This window comes from Triturus cristatus, chromosome 7, assembly GCF_964204655.1.
Source record: "Triturus cristatus chromosome 7, aTriCri1.1, whole genome shotgun sequence".
Taxonomy (NCBI): Eukaryota; Metazoa; Chordata; class Amphibia; order Caudata; family Salamandridae; genus Triturus; species Triturus cristatus.
The window spans coordinates 277,025,033-277,044,253 of NC_140590.1; the positions used below are offsets into that span (position 1 = coordinate 277,025,033).

The following is a 19,221-nucleotide window of genomic DNA, read 5'->3' on the forward strand; positions in this document are numbered from 1 at the left end:
AATGCAGGCAACACTAATGGTGATTTTAGTGCTCTTTGATAACCATAGAAAGCTCTCAAAGTGGTAGCTGTGGAGAGCAGCCTTCAGGCTTCTCTTGTAGGAGTATTAAGCTGCATGTTTTACCAGTTTAACCTGTAGTGCAAGTTAGATGAAAGGAAACCACACAGTGGTTAGCAAAAATAAGTCTATTTATTGCTACAGAAATTCACTATCACATTGGTATATCTCCTACCAGGAGACAAACATAATACACAAGAATACTTCAAAAGCAGTCAGGTAAGTAGCACAAAATACAGTGGCCTCCAGGGGGAAACCAAACCATATATTAAGAAAGTGGAATGCGAACTGCAAAGGAGAACAGGACATGGACCAGAGGACCCAAAGGAGCCGGGGACACAAGGAACCACTCAAGATAAGTACCCAGGAACTCCACGAAGGCTGTGTGCAGAGTGGAGTTGGAAGTCAATGGAGAAGTCCTGGTTGCAGTTTTGAAGAAGGACCCTTCTCAGAGGACTCCGAAGAAACCTTTTGGAAGGCAGAAGGTTGGAGAGCCACCCCACACATGGATGCCCCGGGAACTAGGTTACCTACACCAGGGAAGCCGGGTGCATAGGGGTGAATCGACGTCGGAACCTGCCGTGGACAACAATGGACAACTTCAAAGAAGATGCCTATGGAGAAGATTGTGAAGGAGTCCGGTGGAATCCAAGCATGGATTCTGGAAGTGAAGAACCTGCAAGCAGAGGGGACACAGTCTATGCCATTTGGAGGTGACCAGGAGGCACGGAGACACAATGCCCATCGATGTTGGGAGGTTCCGAAGAGTCGATGGTGCATTTGTCGCTGCAGCTGTGAGGACTAGGCAATGCTGAGCAAGACCAGGAGTAGTGCACGAGCTGTCCCAGATCGGATGTCAGTGACTAGGTGGCCGGTGTCTGGCGGGAGCACCAACAAGCCTTGATAACTGCAACTGGCGTGGAAGACTAAAAAGGAGCAACGTTTGGACCTGCAAGATCCAAGGGACTTGCGAACAGCAGGAGAGTCAGAGCAGGCACCAAGCAAGCAGGGGATCCCACTGAAGTAGTAGAAGACCCTCAGGAGGACCCACAGCCAAAGGCCCAGGAGTCGCACGAGGACCTTTAGCAGCTCACCAGGATGCTGATCTTGGGGGGAAAGATGTTGGAGGCTGGAGCTTCTTGTAGCCCGAAGATCTCTGGAGTGCAGAGCCACCAAACCTTGGCAACAGCAAGTCGACGTAGTACACAGGAGTTTGGTCCCAGCGGTTCAGACGAGGGATATTGGCTTCAAAATTGCAGAAAGAACAGGCTATGCCTCGAGGGTATTGCAGAACCCCCTACTGTGTTGCTGAGCCTTGGGGGGGTACGTAGGATGACAGAAGCAGCAGACCAGTCAGCCTGATTGCAGTGCTGCAGATGCAGGGGAGTGACTTGTTCACTCCAAGGGAGATTTCTTCACATGCCCTGGATGCCCACAGATCTGTTGAAAAAACTGGCAGAAACACAGACACAGACGAAGAATATTCGAAGAACAGCGAGATGAGGAGGAGCAGGAGTCTTCCTTGGTGCAGTCTCGGTTCCAGTCGAAGTCTGAGTGCCCAGACGATTGAAGAGCAATGTAGTTTCAGGCTCGAGTCTTGTCCCATGATGAATCTAAGAACCCACCCACAGGAAAGGCCTTAAGTACCCTAAGGAAAGGGTTGGAACAACTCAGGGGTCCCTCCCAGAGGAGGGGCTGGACAGAGGGGAGGATATTTCCATGTCCTTTATCCAGTTTTGCGCCAGAGTGGGAGCCAAGGGCTCCCTGAACTGTCTCAAACTGGAGTGTGCAAGGAGAGCACCAAATATGCCCTTCAAAGTAGTCTGGTGGTGCTGGCAAGCGCCCCCACCCGAACTCAATACACTAAGTCCTGTCTGGGAGGTGGTCACACCTCCCTGTGACAGGAAGCCTATTGTTCTGCCTTCCCATTCTGCTTGCACCTGATGCCGTTTTTGGGCCACACTGTGGATTCATCACTCTTAGAGTGGTGTGGAGGAGCATAAAGGTAGGCAGAGTGATCGATTGTTCTACATGAAATGGGAGGACTACCACTTTTGTTAGAAAGGGGGGCCCTCGTGTGAAGCACCAGTTTGTCAGAGTAGGCTGAGAGATAACGCGGCCTGGATGACGAGGCTTGCAGCTCGCTCACTCACTCTATGAGCAGATATAATTGCTACAAAAGGCTGTTTTGATGGTCAGAAGCCAATTATGTAGAGGCTTGAAAGGAGCACACAGTACAAAGTCAAAACCAGATTAAGGTTCCACTGAAGCATAGTAAAATGTTAAGGAGGGAAGAGATGGACCAGACCTTTTAAGAACCTATGTACAATAGGGGACTTGAACAATGAGGGTTGGTCAGGCAGCCCCAAAAAGGCAGAAAAAGCAGATAGATAGCCCTTAAGAGTGCCCAGAGCAGAGCCCTGCTGAGCAAGGGCAAGAAAGAACAGTAAGACTTCAGAGAAGGGAGCAGAAAGGGGATCAATGTATTTTCCTGCACACCATGTCACACATTTTTAACAATGGCAGGCATATACCATCTTGGTGGAGGGATGCCTTGCTGCCAAGATGACATTGCAGACTTCGGGAGGAAGGTCGAAGGCTGTCAACTGTCACTGCTCAATTTCCACGCAAGAAGGCCGAGAGTGCACAGGTTCAGGTGGTAAACCCTCCCTGCTGCTGAGACAGAAGATCCTCATGAAGGACAGCTTGATCGGAGGATCGATGGCCATGCTCAGTAGCACGGGATACCAGACTCTCCGTGCCCAATCTGGAGCCATAAGTAGAACTTGAGTCCGGTCTTTCCGGATCTTCTTGAACTTTGGGCAGAAGTGGTATGGGCAGAAAGGCGTACAGAAGGACTGAGCTCCACTCGAGGCAAAAAGCATCTCCAATCAAGAGCTTCCTTGGACACTCCAGTTCGCAAAACTGCTGGCGTTGTGCATTCTTGGCAAAGGTGATCAGATCTAACCAAGGCTCTCCCGACCTTGCACCACCTTTGATTATAGATGCCATTTGTGATCCGCTAGGCATTGACGACTGAGTTTGTCTGCTCTGACGTTGAGAGAACCAGCCAGGTGTTGAACCACCAGGGATCAGCCAAGGTCGGTAGTGGGAGTAGCTGCCGGGCGGTGACGTGGGGAGGGGCAGGGTGGGGGGTAGTAAACTATGGAGGTTTACAGGTAAGTAAACATATAAATTAATAAAACGAATTTTGTTGCTTGCACTGCATCGCATTTGAATACATGTAAATGACTGCTCCTAGATCTCTCTCCACATCAATGAATAGGAATAGAGGTCCATATGACTAGTGGCGGGCTTGTATGATGCTCACACCAGATGTTGCGATTTAACAACCCCCCACACCAGGCGCGCAATGCCTATTGGGCTCAAAGGGCTTCAGCACCCCCCACCCCCCCTGTCGTGTGTGTCAGCCCTGGATGAGACAGCTTCGGGCACACACATACAGATAGTTTTTGAGCGGTTGTTGTCTGGCACCGTCTTACTGCAGCTGCACCCAAGTACTTCACAGGTCTTTAAAATACCATTTACATGTTAACGGGGCTTTGTTGTTCTATCACCCCTTACTAGAGCCCCTGCATCTTCACAGCCGATTGCTGGCAGAATTAGCCCCCCCCTAAATGTATTAACCCCCCCCCGAAATTTGACTCTAGTTGCGCCTCTGCCCCACACCCCCTACACAAAAACAACAGTTGATGGACAGAATGCAGAACAATGTCATACATTCACTCCAGTACAGAGATCTGGGGCTATGTCCATCGTTTTTTTGTTCACCATGCCATTCCAGTTTGAACCCAGCCATATGCAAATCAGTCTTGACCCTGCACCCAATGGGAACAGTCCAGCCCGAACTACCAGGCCAGGTCCTCCCTGGACTGGAAACAAGCATCCTAGGACCGGTTTCGGGGTTTCACCCCTCATCAGCCAGGATAGCTTGACTCCAGTGGCACGGAGACCACGGGATCCACGTCTGGGCATACACGTCCCACTCGGGGTGACAAATGCAAAATGAACAATTGATGGACAGAATGCAGAACAATGTCATACATTCACTCCAGTACACAGATCAGGGCCTAAGTCCATTGTTTTTTTTGCTCACCATGCCATTCCAGTTTGGGCATAAAACCACAAGGGATCTCTGGATCTGGCTAGGTTGCTAGCCATTTGGATTCTGTACTGCTTTATCCAGGAAGCAACACAAAGAAATTGATATAACATCAAAAGCTGGTTCAAGCAGGGAGGAGCCTAGCGCTTGACCAAGATGGCCGCGTGAGCTCAGAGCTCCCGAGACCCTCGCGCCCTCCGTCGACTATCCTGTCTTTAATCCTGTCGGTATGCATGGCATCGTGTGGATGACCTGTCAGGGAGGCGATTGATGCTACCCGCGGTCGGATCGCCCACCGGGAACCGGACTTATGCCTGGCGGAAGATTGCGGCCTATCTCCGGGGGATGCCAGGGGCTAGAGTTGGCAGGATGCCCGACTCCGAGTTGAACAACAACGGCCAGGCGAGGTGTGAACTGTCGGACGGAGGTCCCCGTCCTTTCACTTTCGCTTTCTCTCCCTTTGTCAGCCCTGCCCCTGGAGAGCTCTTGGTGGCTTTATTACCCTATGGACGCTCTGCAGGCTACTCTGGCGGCCCACTGCAGAACTGATCACTCCTGATTCCTTTCGTTGAGAGGGACCCGTCTTATCTGAACCGACCTGCCTGGTGTCAACCATGTCGGGCAAAGCAGAGGTGGATCGGCTGAAGGTTAAGTCTACCAGGCGGGGAGCCTATACCCAAGTCAATAGCATGGACCGCTATGCTCTGCAGAAGGGATCACCGAGTGGGTCGAGCCAGTCGCTGGATACCCAGAAGGCGGCCTCGCCTTTGGCCCCGGAGCTCTCACTACAGGATGTCATGGGCGCGCTCGAAGGGATGCAGACTTCGATTGGGAGACAGTTTGATGCCCTGGCGCATAAGGTGGACGCCATCTTGGTGGATGTCAACCTGATCCGTGCGGACTTGGGCAAAACGAATGAACGGGTTAAGAACCTGGACCTCAAGACCACGGGCCTCACCGATGATGTCACGGAACTGCAGACCGAGGTTCGTAAGCTGAGGACCGAGAGTGATCTCGCCGCCCGCCGGCTGGAGGACTTTGAGAGCCGGGCCAGGCGCAACAACGTGCGCGTCATCGGGGTCCCGGAGTCCTCGGATGAGGCTTCGGTTGACCTGCTTGTCGAGGACTTGGTGCTTAATCATCTGCAGCCTAAGGGTCTTGGAAAGTTCTTTGCGGTTGAAAGGGCCCATAGAGTGCCGGGTGGGAGGCCCAAGGCGGGTGCCCCGCCGAGGCCGATCGTCGCCCGGCTCTTTCATTTTCGAGATCGGGACGCTATCCTGCAAGCATCGAGGGTGACGGGCCCGGTTCCCTTCCAGAACGCGTCGGTGAATTTCTATCCGGACTTCACCCAGCAGGTGCAGAGGCAGAGACAGGGCTTTCTGGGGGTGAAGAGGCGGCTCCGGGAGAGGGATCTGAAGTATGCCATGCTCTTCCCTGCCAGATTACGTGTGGTGCACGAAGATCGGACATTCTTCTTTGACTTTCCTGTTATGGCCGATGAATGGCTGGACGCTTTGCCCCGACGACGGACGGGGGCGGACACTGCCGAGGATGGAGACAGTGGCCGGGATGGGCAGGGCTGATTTTTCGGAGCCGGTCTGACTCGATTTGGCTATATTTGAAGACTTGAATAGAGTGCAGTAAATGCGGAGGGTTGCGGGAGGACGAGGGGTGCTCTTTTCCTCCCTTAGGGTACTTTTTGTAGATTTTGGGTTTTTGTAGGGCGACAGGCACACTGCAAGTTGGGGGGGCTTTGTAAGCTGCAGCAGGGGTGCAGGGTGGGGGGGGTTTCTGGGATTTTGGGTTTGTTGTTGGGGGGTTTATTTCTGCAAGGCATGGTGATTATTTCCAGGACTGTTCCATGGTGGCTCTTCGGGTGTGGGGTGGGCCTCTTTACGTTTGAGGATGGGGGGTAGGGGTTTAAGTGTTATAAGCTGGAATGTTAATGGTTTGGGGGTTCGCATTAAGCGTGGGATTGTTTTGCAATTCTTGAAACGGTCAATGCCGGATGTTGCCCTGCTGCAGGAGACGCATCTTATAGGTAATACGTGCTATGCTCTGAATAGGAAGGGTTATAAATTCATAGCACATTCGGGATTCTCTTCCGGGTCCAGGGGTGTGGGCATCCTAGTCAGAGCCTCGCTGCCATTTGAGGTGGACTCCACCATTGTTGATGATAGGGGGAGGTTTGTGGCGGTGGCGGGCGGTGGGAAGGAAGAACTTTGGTTTTGGTTTCGGTTTATGTCCCGCCGGCCCTGCAGGCCTCCACGTTCACAGATCTGGGTAGGGCCTTGCTGGATCTCCCGGGGGGTATGCTTGTGGTGGGAGGTGATTTCAACGCTGTTGGCTCCGGTCTGCTGGATAGACACCCGCCCAGAGACACAGGGGGGGCTCAGAAGTGGCTTCCAGACTTCCTAGACACGCTTGGCCTGATAGACTGCTGGAGGCTCCGGCACCCCACACAGAGCCAATACACGTTCCACTCCGGGGCACATGGTAGCCTTTCCAGGATTGATTACCTACTCACTCTGGCTGCGCATGCCTCATTGGTCTCCGAGGCGAGGCACATGGCGCGTGGTATATCGGACCATTCGCCAGTATGGATCCGGCTGGATCTAGGTCGGGAGGGAGGAGGAAGGGTGGCCCCTATCAACCCGTGGTATTTCCGAGACCCCAAGATGCGCAGCGCGCTGGTAAAGAAAGTAGATAATTTCTTCAAGGACAATCAGGGATCCGTGGACTCGGCAGTGTCGCTGTGGGAAGCATTTAAGACCGTGCTCCGAGGGGAAGCCCTCTCCCTTGTAGTAGCTGCCAAGCGGCGGAGAGATGGCGAGGTTCTGCAGGTTGAGGAGGAGATCGCGGCTCTGGAGGGAGCGCTAGAGGAGGAGGTTACAGAGGCCTCACTGCATGAGCTTTGCTTGAAGCAAACTGAGTATAGGGACCTGGTGACGAACGCCGCTAAGACCCTCAGTAGGGAACAGCAGGGCCGTTTGTATGATGTAGGTGACAAGGCAGGGAAGCTCCTGGCTTGGCTGGACAGAAAAGAACGGGTCAATAGAGTTGTGCCAGAGTTGACGGGAGAGAGGGGAGAGGCGATTGTGGAACCTGAGAGGATTGTAAAGTGTTTCTCGGACTATTTCTGTAGGGTTTATGCTTCAGTGTCGGACAGGCCGCCCGAGGACTCGTGTGACCTCCTCCGTGATATCGAGTTGCCCTGCCTCTCCGATATAGATAGGGACGATCTAGATGGTGACATAACGGTTGACGAGGTGGCGGGGGCCATCCGCGCGTTAAACTCGGGCAAGGCCTCGGGACCGAACGGCTTGCCGGTCGATCTGTACAAGCTGTTTCCGGATAGGGTCGCCCCTCACCTGCGCGCCATGTTTGTGGAGGCGCGGGGGAGTGGGACCCTCCCGTTGGACCAGCGACTGGCGACAATTGTGGTTATACACAAAGAGGGCAAACCCCGAGATAAGTGCGCCTCATATAGGCCTATCTCACTCCTTAACGCAGAGCCGAAAATTCTGGCCAAAATCCTGGCGACCCGATTGATTAGGGTACTCGGTGACTTGGTCCACCCGGATCAATCCGGCTTCATCCCGCACCGAAACACAGCGTTAAATCTTCGGCGCCTCCATGGCGTAATCGCCAGGGCGGGCACGCTGCGTGAACCAGCTATTGTGGCGTCTCTCGACGCCACGATGGCCTTTGACACGGTGGAATGGGCATATTTGTGGGCCGTGCTGACCAAGTTCGGCTTTGGCCACGGTTTTGTGAGCTGGGTGAGGTTGCTGTATGAGGGGCCCCTTGCGAGTGTGGTGGTGAATGGTCGGGCGTCGACTCCGTTTCAGCTTGGGAGGGGTACTCGGCAGGGTTGTCCCTTGTCGCCTTTGTTGTTCGCCCTCGCCCTTGAGCCGCTGGCTGCGTGGATACGTTGGCACCCGGATATACGGGGCCTTAGATGGTCGCCTGAACACGAGGACCGTATTTCGCTCTATGCTGATGATATCCTGCTGTATCTTGCCTCACCCAAGAAATCACTTATAGTGGTCTGTGACGTACTCACATCATTTGGTAGGAACTCGGGTCTCGTTATCAACTGGAGTAAATCGTATTTGTATGTTCTTAGTGGCGAGGTACCACCGATCCCTAGAACATGCTCGATACAGGTCGCTCAGCAGGGCTTCATGTACTTGGGGATCTTTATCTCCATGGACCCTGCTGTGCGATATGAGAAGAACCTGCTCCCCCCCTGGCACGCCTGAGGCGGGATGTTGAAGGCTGGCGGAGGCTGCCGCTCTCCCTCGTTGGGCGTGCGGCCCTGTTCAAAATGATGTCTCTTCCCCGCTTCCTCTACGCACTGCAGAATACTTTGGACTGGGTACCGGCCAAATACTTTCGGGAGGTCGAAGGCCTCCAACGAACGTTGCTGTGGGATAGGCGGCCGCGAATAGCTATTGCAAAGTTGACGCTTCCATGGTACGACGGGGGCATTGCGCTCCCAGACATCCGACGGTACTATTGGGCCACCCAGCTGAGCGCGATTAATCATGGGTTGTATGGCCCTGCCCTCAGCCCTGGGTATGCCATGGACAGGTGGCTGCTGCGTGGTGGTAACTACTACAGGGCGTTGTACTCGCGGTCCCTAGACTCGTCCCTCACGGGGCCCACTGGTGTGGCAGTGCGTGTGTGGAAGATGGCAACTGACTCGCTGGGCTGGAAGGATAGGCTCACCCTCGCTACCCCGCTGTTTGAATCGGAGATGCTGGGAAGGCTTTGGCACACAAAAGGTTTTGATAAATGGGACCTGATCGGCATCTCCAGGGTGGGAGATGTGCTGAATAAGGGGAAGGTAAAGTCCTTTGAAGAGTTGCAGATGGAGTATGAGCTGGGGCCTTCCGAGTGTTTCCAATATATTCAGGTGCGTCACGCCCTCCGATCAGTCCTCGTAGAGGGTGAGAAGGTGCCTGAGTCCTCTCCTTTGGAGGACCGGGTCCTTGATGGCCATATGCCCGAAAGCACGATCTCGCTCATCTATAAGAAACTGATCAACGTTCGGGCGGACATGCTTCTGGGGCTGAGGGACCAGTGGACTAAGGATGGCCTCGAGTTGGATGATGAGGATTGGCAGTCTGCTGTTTCCTCTCCTAAGGAGGTTGCGATCCCGTCGCGTCTGAGGCTGGTGCAGCTTAAAATACTGCATCGAGTGTATGTGACGGGGCCAAGGCTGGTTCACATGGGATTCTCGGAGGACGGCCTATGTAGGAGGGGATGTGGTATGGTGGGTACTTTCCTGCATATCATTTGGAATGTGGTGTCATTACGGAATTCTGGAGGAGAGTCCATGCAGTGATGGGGGAGGTGACGGGCATTGCTATGCAGCCGGAAGCGCGGTGTTGCCTCCTGAATGTCTGGGGGGCCCACTGACCACGATGCGGCACAGACCCAATGGGTGACTCTGGGCAACATGGTCGCTAAGAGAGATATCGCGCGACTGTGGGGCTCCGCGGGGCCCCCCACATTGACCGCGTGGAAAGAAAATATGGACTGGAGTATGCTAAGGGAGAAGACAGTATATTGCGCTAGAGGCCGCCCCCGGAAGTGGCACGCCATCTGGGGGCGGTGGAATCAATACAGGGGGGGAATATGTGTTGCCCCGGATCTGGATCCTCCCGAGGAACAGCTTTCCTCCTGACCTTCTTTCCAGCTCAGTATGGTTAATGGACCCTTTTTTGGCCTCTGCTCTCCCCCCTTCTTCCTCTTTACACTGTACTGTAACTGGTAGATGAGTGGGGTCCGGCCTCCCCTGGGGGGCTTTCACCATGGGCTTTCAGTGTTCTTGCCTTGCTGGGGTCTGTTGTGTGTTTTGTGTTACTTAAAATTGAACGTTTGCACTTCTCCTGTCACGCTACTGGGGACGCATCTCTGTTTCTATATATCGATGCTGCCGAACCTCCGGGTTGTCGGCTGAATAGCTGTGTCCTCACTTTTGAACATAAAGGTTTTTAAAAAAAAATTAAAAAAAAAAAAAGCTGGTTCAAGGAGAGGTTAGTTCACTACACAGTCACCACTATTGTATCTAAACTTGTAGGGGTCAATCCCTAGGTTAGCCCAATTCAGTCTCTTGTGAGGAGCTTGTGGGCCTCCGCATCTGCTGTCATCAATGTAGATTATTCAGCAGTTCACCTCCATCTAGCAGTGAGGGGTAGAGCAGTGTCTGGCTTTCTTCCACATCATTATGTCTTCTTTGGCTAGCTGGTGGCTTCCACACAGGGCCAGACTGGAATTGAAAAGCAGGCCTGGCAAAAATGCTTAAACCAGCCTCACTTCCTTCGCCTCCACATGCAATTGCTCTTTCCATTAGTTCTGTCCTTCTCTTCTCCTTCCCCCCTCGGTTCCTCTTCCTCTCGCTCCAAGCCAGGGGGGTAACACAGGTCCCTGCAGTGTAGGAGGTCCCTAACCTTTCCGGGGATCCCTAACCTTTCAGGGGTCCCCAAACCTCCAGGGTGCCCCTATTCAGCCCAAGCCCAATGAATATTTGGTAGCGATGGGAAACTCAGGAGCCCCTCAACACATTCTGCAAGAGGACCCATAATTTTGTGTTACGCCACTGCTCGAAGCCTCCCATCCGAGGAAAGTGACAAGCACCACGAGTGGCCTGGGCTTTCAAAACCAGCCTCCAGGGTTCTAGCCTACTGGAATAATGCCTTCCACAGAAATGAAGAACAGTGGCAGGGCGGGCTAGCAGAGCTTCTGCGGGATCAACAGGCTTAGTCCTGGCCAAGAAGGAGTGGAAAGCATGCCATGTCCATGTAGGTCTTTGGTTTAAATAGATTTTCAGGAAGCTACTGGGTAACTCCAACGTATTCCCTAAAAGCTGGGTAGATGGGCCATAGCCCACTACTAATTATTGTCCAATTCATCCAGCAGATTCAAAGGTCCATACAATCAGAACTTCCCTCCACAAAGAGGAGTACAGGAAGGTTTCTTAATAAGGCACCGGTCTTTATAAATGAAGACTATGATGAAGTACTGGGGTGGGCTGTCTTTTAAAGAGTACACATCCTCCATCTTGCAAATTCCTTTCTTAGTATAAAGCAAATGTTTGCAAACCGTTAGGGGTATTCCAAACGGTGGCATACCGGTAATGAGTATCTTGTGTATGTTAAAAGTCAAAGGGGGCATGCTCAAAAAGTGTAACTAGGAATCCTTTACAAAAGGTGTGGCCTATGTAATCAGGCGTCTGACTTAAACCATGTAAAGTAGAATCCTGAGCAACAAGCATATCACATCCAAATATATCACACAACAACAAACATGCACTTAAAACAAGCCAGACCGATTGGATTTACCATTGCTACCCATTTCTCCCCTTCACATCACTTTCAACACATCACGTTCTCCCCTTCGTGTCACTTTCCTCTGTAATCTCTTGATCTGTGTATGTCATTTGCATCCTTTTTCTCTCCACTTTTCTCTTCTGCATGTACACACACACACACACACATAGAGATCATCTCTCTGTGCACTCTACTGCGAGGATAAGGATAGCATCCGCTTGTAGTCTGAAGACCTATATGACCCAGTGATAGCACTATGATAAACTCACACCGTCTTAAGCCTAAGCTCCAGAGATCTCAATTGTGTCTCATCACGATCAGCCATCCACACCCTGACATCACCCAGTTACCTAGAAGTGACTCAGTTTGCGGTCTACGCAGATTCAAGTGTTGCATGAAAAACAAAACTGCAGAAACACATCTGGGGAAAAAATATTCTTAAAGTAAATGAACAGACTGGTCATGAAACGAAGCAAAACATGTTAAATGCACAATAGGACTTCTTTGTGGACTTGGATACCTCAAAAGACCTTACGCTTATTGTTGGGAAACATTTGTTTTTTTGTTGGTTTAAAGTAAGGACCTGAAAATATGACCCAGTCATAAACATTCAATATCAGTTTTTAGGTCTTGCTTACCAGACAGCTTTTAGCTGTCTTTGGATGAAAACCTACTGGGGACCATACCAAAAACGTACAGTGGGCTGAAAGCCTGCCCATTGCTTACCTTCAGATGCCTTTGGGCCCGATTACGATCTTGGTGGATGGGATTCTAACCGCGATGGATATCCTATCCGCCGTATTCCAAGTCTTATTGGATGCAACTCAACTGTGATTTGGTGGATGGGATATCAATCATGTTTGTGACTGAGTAACCGTGTCCACTGAGATCGTAATCAGGTCCTTTGGGACTCATTTGCTTGCTTCTTACTGGACAGCTTGACTTCCGCTTCTTGTGTCCCTTCCGCGGAGCATAGTTTTTACAAGCCTTGTAATCTTCCATTCGGGGTAATACTTTTTTTTTTTTTCTTACAGCGCTCACTGAGAGTGTACATGTTTTCTAGTTCTCTTCTGCTTCTCCCTTTTCTGCCGGGCTGCCCCGCAGTGTAAAGAGCTCATCTGCACAACTAAAATATGTCATTTTTTTATTTGCTTAGCAAAATGGTGTCTGTTGTCTTGGATCAATAAGAAAATTAAAATAAATGGTGTCCACGTCCTTCCCAGGGTGGGTGCATGCATGGTGACTTATGCACACTCCTATGGAATGACGCAGCATGGTGCTGGCGTGCTTTTTTTTTTGCCGCTGTTACACAACATCGGAAAAAGCTCTGGCAAAGTCAATAGATAACAAGCATTTGTAATGCATTAGGTCTCGCATTTAGGCATGTTTGAGCTATTGATATTGCAAATAACAATGCCTTATTTTTGTTTTCGTTTTTAAAACATAAATAAAAGGCATTGTCATTTACAATGCCAATAGCTTAAACTAGCGTAAATGCGCAAACTTATTGCATTGCAAATGCTTGTCATACCATTATGCTTTCAGGTGTTTAGTGTATTATTGCTCGTGCTATGCTGAAGATGCTATTTTACATCTGAAATAATCTCAATCAACACTTTTTGTCACATTCAATTGTAGATTTCGTATCTGCATTCTTTATATATTTTTTTCACTGCAGCAGGCATTCTCAAATGTTTTTGTTAGGCCTTGATTGCAAGTCTGATCTTCCTCAGCTAGCTTGTCTGCTAGTTATTGTCTCTTTGTAGATCAGTAGAGCCTGACATCAAGATGGCAGCTCCAAAATCTTGCAAGATCAACAACAAAAGCAGCAACCTTGTGAGACTTTAGTGGCAACCTTAGGGTCAAGGTGCCCCATCTTCCATCAGCGCTTGTGAAATCCTGATTTTACTGCCCCGCGCTTCGGGAAGGTAGCTCAATGCATTTTACCAGTGATTCTTTCAAAATCTTCACCAGAGCATCTCCAATCCACCTGTGAACGATTCCCCCCAATGCGCGCAGTGCCACATCACAAGATGCTTGTACTAAAATTTCACAATTCTAGTCTTCATTCCCTTGAGCGGATATGATAACAGTCCTTGGACTACAAATAAGGATAACAGAAAAGAAAGCCAAATTTTTCCAAGTGTCAGTACGATGAAGTACTGAATTTAGAAACAAAAAAGCATCAGAGAAAGCAAGCATTGGTAAAGCCAAAGAGACAAACTTTAATGTGCAAGCATCAGAGAAAGCAAGCATTGGTAAAGCCAAAGGGACAGGCTTTAATGTGCCAACACATGGAAGTACAAATATTCACATGTGTTGCATGCAAAAGGGTGTTTATTACATTAGAGCCAGGCCTATTGGCAGTGTTTGTGTGTGTGTTTGGGGTGGGGGGGGGGGAGTAACAAGGAAGCATTGCTTTCTGTATGGAATGGATATAGGCGATAAAAAGTTTTACATGACAAACAGCGTGATGACTGAGTGCACTTTTCATATTTCAAATAATCCCTCACGGACTCCAATGGACGTGCTTCCAAGGAGGGCGAATGGTGCACGAAACAGCCAATGGCGTGAGGTGAGACAGAAATACTCTTCTGGGCAAAGCTAAATCCTCTCTATCTACATTTTAAAGAACTGGTTTCAAACAGCAGTACTTTCAAGCCGGATATAAAAATAGCAAACGTAGGCAGATGTGTCAAAGCATGCCTTTGTCAACGTTTCAGACACAGCAGAAAGATAAAGAAACTTACAACTAAACCCGTTAGCCGACGAGCAACAGACACAATGGTGCAGCTTTTCTTGTTTTCAAACAGCAACAAGACCATACAAAATACTAAGTAATTTGTCAAATGTGCGTACTTAATTGGCAGAAAGAATCCAAGAATCCAGTGTACGTTAAAAGGAGGGATAGCAACAGTGTTCACATTGTCAGTTACTCTAATGATGTGCAGAACCAACAAGCACTGGCAAAGCCACTACCTGGCTTTAATATATTAAACTACTCAACCACATGGATGAATGAGGCAATGCGGTTTACGTGCATTAGCACATTAAAGCCAGACCTATTAGATTTGCCAATGCTTATTTCCTTTTTACTCCTCCATAAAGCACTCAACACACTTTTCTGACTATTCTGGAAGGTGTGAGCAAATGAGACTCCCCACTCATTTGGGGCACAGAGCTAGTAAACTGCATAAACACCGCTAATAATTACGGAAGAGCCCGAATATGCTGGTTTCCGTTCGAGTTTTCGGTAAGTGTAAAGGAATTTGTGGACTGTGGTACATTTTTCTGTATTTCTTATACCTATTTTTAAAGAACTTGTTGTGCCTACAGCCTACAGCGCAAGGGCCGATTAGGCTCGACCTAAAAAAGTGTGTCTATTGGCTTTTCCAGTGCTCGTTTATTACTGCTGGCAGGGCCCAACCCATTAATTGCTCTTGCTACCCTAGCGATCACATGGTGAAATGCTTGAAAACATTTCATTTAACCAGTGCTTAATTTGTAAAAGTATGTCACACTCTGTCTAGAAGCTCGCTTCCGATACAATTAAATGCTGGCCCGCTGAATGCCAAGGCTGTGCAGTCTTAAATCCACCTCATGCTTCTTTAATCCACTTCCAGGCACACCCCCTCCCTTCATCTCACTCTTGCAGGTTCATGCTTTCTCCCTTTGTGACGGTTTTACCTTATTTCTCCTCCTCAGTCTATCTATTCTCTATTATTTCTCTCTTTTGCTCTCGGAAAATGCCTGAAGAGGAAAAATAAGTGCCAGTCCCCAAAAATACGTTCTAGTGCACTAGTTCTCTCTCCCTCTGCCCCCTAACCCTCGGCAACCACTGGCTCAAATTAAGAACAGCATTTTACTTAAACACAAACATGCCTCTGGACATACCAATGGCAGGCCGTAATACCACCAGTGGCTATGATATGGTCTCAGACGTCTTCCAGCCAGTTTAAAAAAAGAAGCACTTGTGATGGATAGGCGCTAGAAGAAAATTACTACTGCATTGAATTGTTTTAACTCGGACCCCTGATAAATTTCACCATTGCAGCCCGGGGTGTGACCTTCAGTTTTAGGTTGCGCCTGTGACAGCGCATGCACTCTCGCTTGCGAAACGTATGTGTACAGTAAAGGACTTCGAGCCCTCCCACTGCTTGCCATGCGTTGGCACTCTTCTTTACTGAATCATAATTGGTCAGCACAGGCCAAGCGTCATTTTCGTTCCTTTCAGTGGAGCATGGACCCAGCACAGATTGTTTAAAGTTAATTAGCGCCGACCTGCAGTTAGTATAGCACGGCCCCAGGATTCCCCATTGATAATGGTGCATACTATTTTACCCTCTGCCTTTCATATGTGCTACTCAGTTTTTTAGGTCTCGCCTAAGCCAGTGCATGGGCTGCTCTGCGAGACATTTAGTAAGCGAGTTTTGAAAGTGCTACTACAGGCTTTTGGTGGCCTCAAACTTGCGTTCACGCGCGCGTGCACGCGCACCGCCGTCACCTGTCTTTCACCGGTCATTAAGTGCATCGCGATCGTGATCACTTTCACTTTCGCAGCGGCGCCATCCGGCTTTCCTCTCGCTCTCCCTGTGCGCGCGCGCACCACTCACGTGTATTTTTTTTTAATTTTATGTTTGCCGCGCACACAACTCCCGGTCGCAGCCGCACGTTTTCTTTTTGCTCGCGGCCAATGCTTGTTTCACCCTCCCAGCCCATAAACCTGAGGGAAAGCAGACAATCTGCATGTTCACAGCAGCTGTGAAACAAACCATTCTTGTAGGGAAAACACCGACCTACAAAAAGTAACACCTGCCAGTGCCACAGCTGAAGAGGTAATCCCGACGTTCATGCAAAATCGCATTAGCAATGGTTGGGAGGAAAATTGTTGTTTATCAATTTTAAAATACTACACACACAGCGATTTTCATCGTTATTGCTACATACACGAGTACAAATATTTTAAATGGTGCTTGATAACTTGTCATCGGCAAAAGCAAGTATTTGAAATCCTTCACAAGAACGAAAGCAGCTCATACCTCCATAGAACAGCAATCACATGAAATAGTGAAAAGTAAGGAGATCACTACTAAATTAAAGTAAAATGCTACCAGTGAAAGAAGACTCCAAATATTATTTTAGCAAAGCTACTTACTTGGCACCTTTACAGGATGACATACAAATGCAGAGTCACTCACTGCATAAGTGGCACACTCGCGAATTCCAAGCAGCACTATCCAGAGAAGAGACCGGAACAAATATTGTTTTTAGCCAATTGAAAATCTGCCAAAGGGCCAAAGGGCTATGAATAAATATGTTTTTGGGACTTGTGAAATACACTGAAACACATACTGCAGACTTTCAGAGAAAAAAAGGCCCCGTTTTTTTTATTTATTTATGTAAGATAGCTCTTGGAATCACTGGGCATTTTTTCAATCGCAAGAGACGGATCAGCTTGACACTAATAACACATTTGCAAAGGACTCCTCCTTTAACAACATTAAGTGCTCTGGAACAAATGGTTTTTTTTCTAGGAGACAAAACGAGTTCTAAGCTGAGAGTTGACATATCATTACATTTATTACTAGAAAGATAATCCACCCAGTCACTCAAGGGAGGCAAATTAGCTTTTCAAACAAGCACAAGTCAGCTTCCAGCCAAGCACGAGAAGAATGCATTAAAGTGAATAAGTTTCTTTTATGCTGCAAGAGTGCGTGAGATTATGTCAATATTTACGAACTAAGAAGAAATAAAATCTTGTTGGAGATTAAAACTATTGAAAGTTTTGATGTGCCATTCTAGTTTATCAAGAATGTTTTTTTCCATTAGATCCCATATTCTCTACAAAAAAATAATGTAACAATACTGTTATTTCCCTGTTTATTTGGCCTATTCCTCCGAAAGCATTTTCTGTTATGCAATGGCCTCCATTGCCTACCTTTATGTAAGCTTCTGGCACTAGGAGCAGCAGTCACCAGGGACATAAGGCTGATGAACTCTGAGAAACAATTGAAAGTGCCCAGGATTTGACAACGGGACAGTGTGCCTTTTTATGCCTGGAACAAGACGATTATTATTAATGTCTGTTTTTATTATGTGCAGAAGGCAAACGATCTTCGTCTAGCACCTATCCGCAAACAATCAAAACAAGTAGGTGTACTGCTACTTTAGACACAATCATGCAGATTCTTTGTCTTGTTTTATGGCGTTCAGATTGTCTCTCTACACATCCCTCTCTCTCTCACTCTAAGTGGCAGCCGGAGCCTGATAGCACTGCTTGTCCTTTAAAAAAAAAAAAAAAAAAAATTGAAAAACAAGCATTGGCATAGCCAACAGGTCTCGCCTTTGGGGCCTTATAAGTGTTTAACCATGCAACAGTTAATGGTGTTGCACCAAGGATATTGTGCTGCATAACTAAATACTTATAAGGTCCCAAAAGTGAGACCTATTGGCTATGCTAATGCTTGTCTCCAATAGTAAAGGCCCCGGACACCAGAGGGAAGAGGCCCGGAACCAGAACAGGGAAACTCTCAACGTGTCCTGCCCGGCTGGAGACAGGCCCTCCCATGAATGAGGCCCGAGCTCTCTTACCACCTAAAGAGACTGAGTTAATGGCGACCAACAGACGGCGGAAGGAGGCGTCGAGCCTGACGGTCGTCTAACAGTCTTACCCGTTCACGCCGGTGTCCTCGATGAAGGTCGTGCATGTTTTCTTCTTGATCCACCTGGGGATCCAGTTCTGAAAGAAGAAAAACAAAAGCCTGTTAAAAGCAGCGTAAATTCATTCTACCACACGCGTCTTCTCCACACCCTTGGTGTGGGCTCGAGAGGCAGTGGAGGCACCAGGGAGTGGCGCATTCCATGACACCGAAAAACAGATGTGCGACGAGAAAATACCATGCAGTTATTATTCACAACAACCTACAGAAATAGATTTGCACTTCCACTTTTACACATGACCTACCGTGCAAGGTTGAGCAACGCACTTGTACAACCCTCTTACATCCGTTTGGGGTGGTACTGGGCTAAAAATAACCGTGCACCCCTAACCCATGCCCGACCTCTGTTCCAGCAGGCCATGCGGACAATGACTGAAGGCGACCCCTACTTCCCAACCCCACCCCTAGCCCACAGCCTAGGGGTAAGTGTTCGGAATATCAGCACCTTTAACTCACAGGTCACAAGTCCATTAGGAAACTGATTAAACAACTATGCAATGACGTGGCAACGGTATTGATATTAATGTCAGCACACCCCAGGGCACAAGTCCTAAAAAAAGAAGTGGGGGTGACTAACCTAGTTAGGCAGTACACAAGTGACATCACAACGCAAGTGACATCATGGCTCGTGACATCACAGCACATGACATTACAGGAATTGACGTCATAGAAAGTGGCATCACAAGCCACGACTTTAATATGTACGTGTGATGTAAAGCGCTCCGACACTCTACTTTGGAATGAGTGGCTCTATACAAGAAAAAATAGTGGTATTTAAATTATTTCAACGCCTCCTCAAGGGTAGTAAGCGTTATATAAATTACATTTATTTTGTATACATAGTGGGAGAGACCAACACATCTGGCCTTCTTACAGACATGCATATCTAGTAAACAGAGACCGAACAAAGTGAAAAGCTGCTAACCTTTGTTTCCCCTTGCTGCATTTGCTTCTAGGTGTGAGGCTCCTGACTGCTCCTGGC

General features: G+C 48.9%; 1 protein-coding gene across 2 annotated transcripts in view; it reads right to left on the reverse strand.

Annotated features, from left to right (window-relative positions):
- LOC146809407 (transient receptor potential cation channel subfamily M member 4-like) overlaps positions 1-19,221 on the reverse strand; it is a 388,425-nt gene that overhangs the window by 238,093 nt on the left and 131,111 nt on the right. For both annotated transcript variants that reach the window (XM_085616252.1, XM_085616251.1), the window contains exon 2: positions 18,192-18,259. In XM_085616252.1, the coding sequence (XP_085472378.1) occupies positions 18,192-18,259 (68 nt within the window). The remainder of the gene's footprint in view (positions 1-18,191; positions 18,260-19,221) is intronic.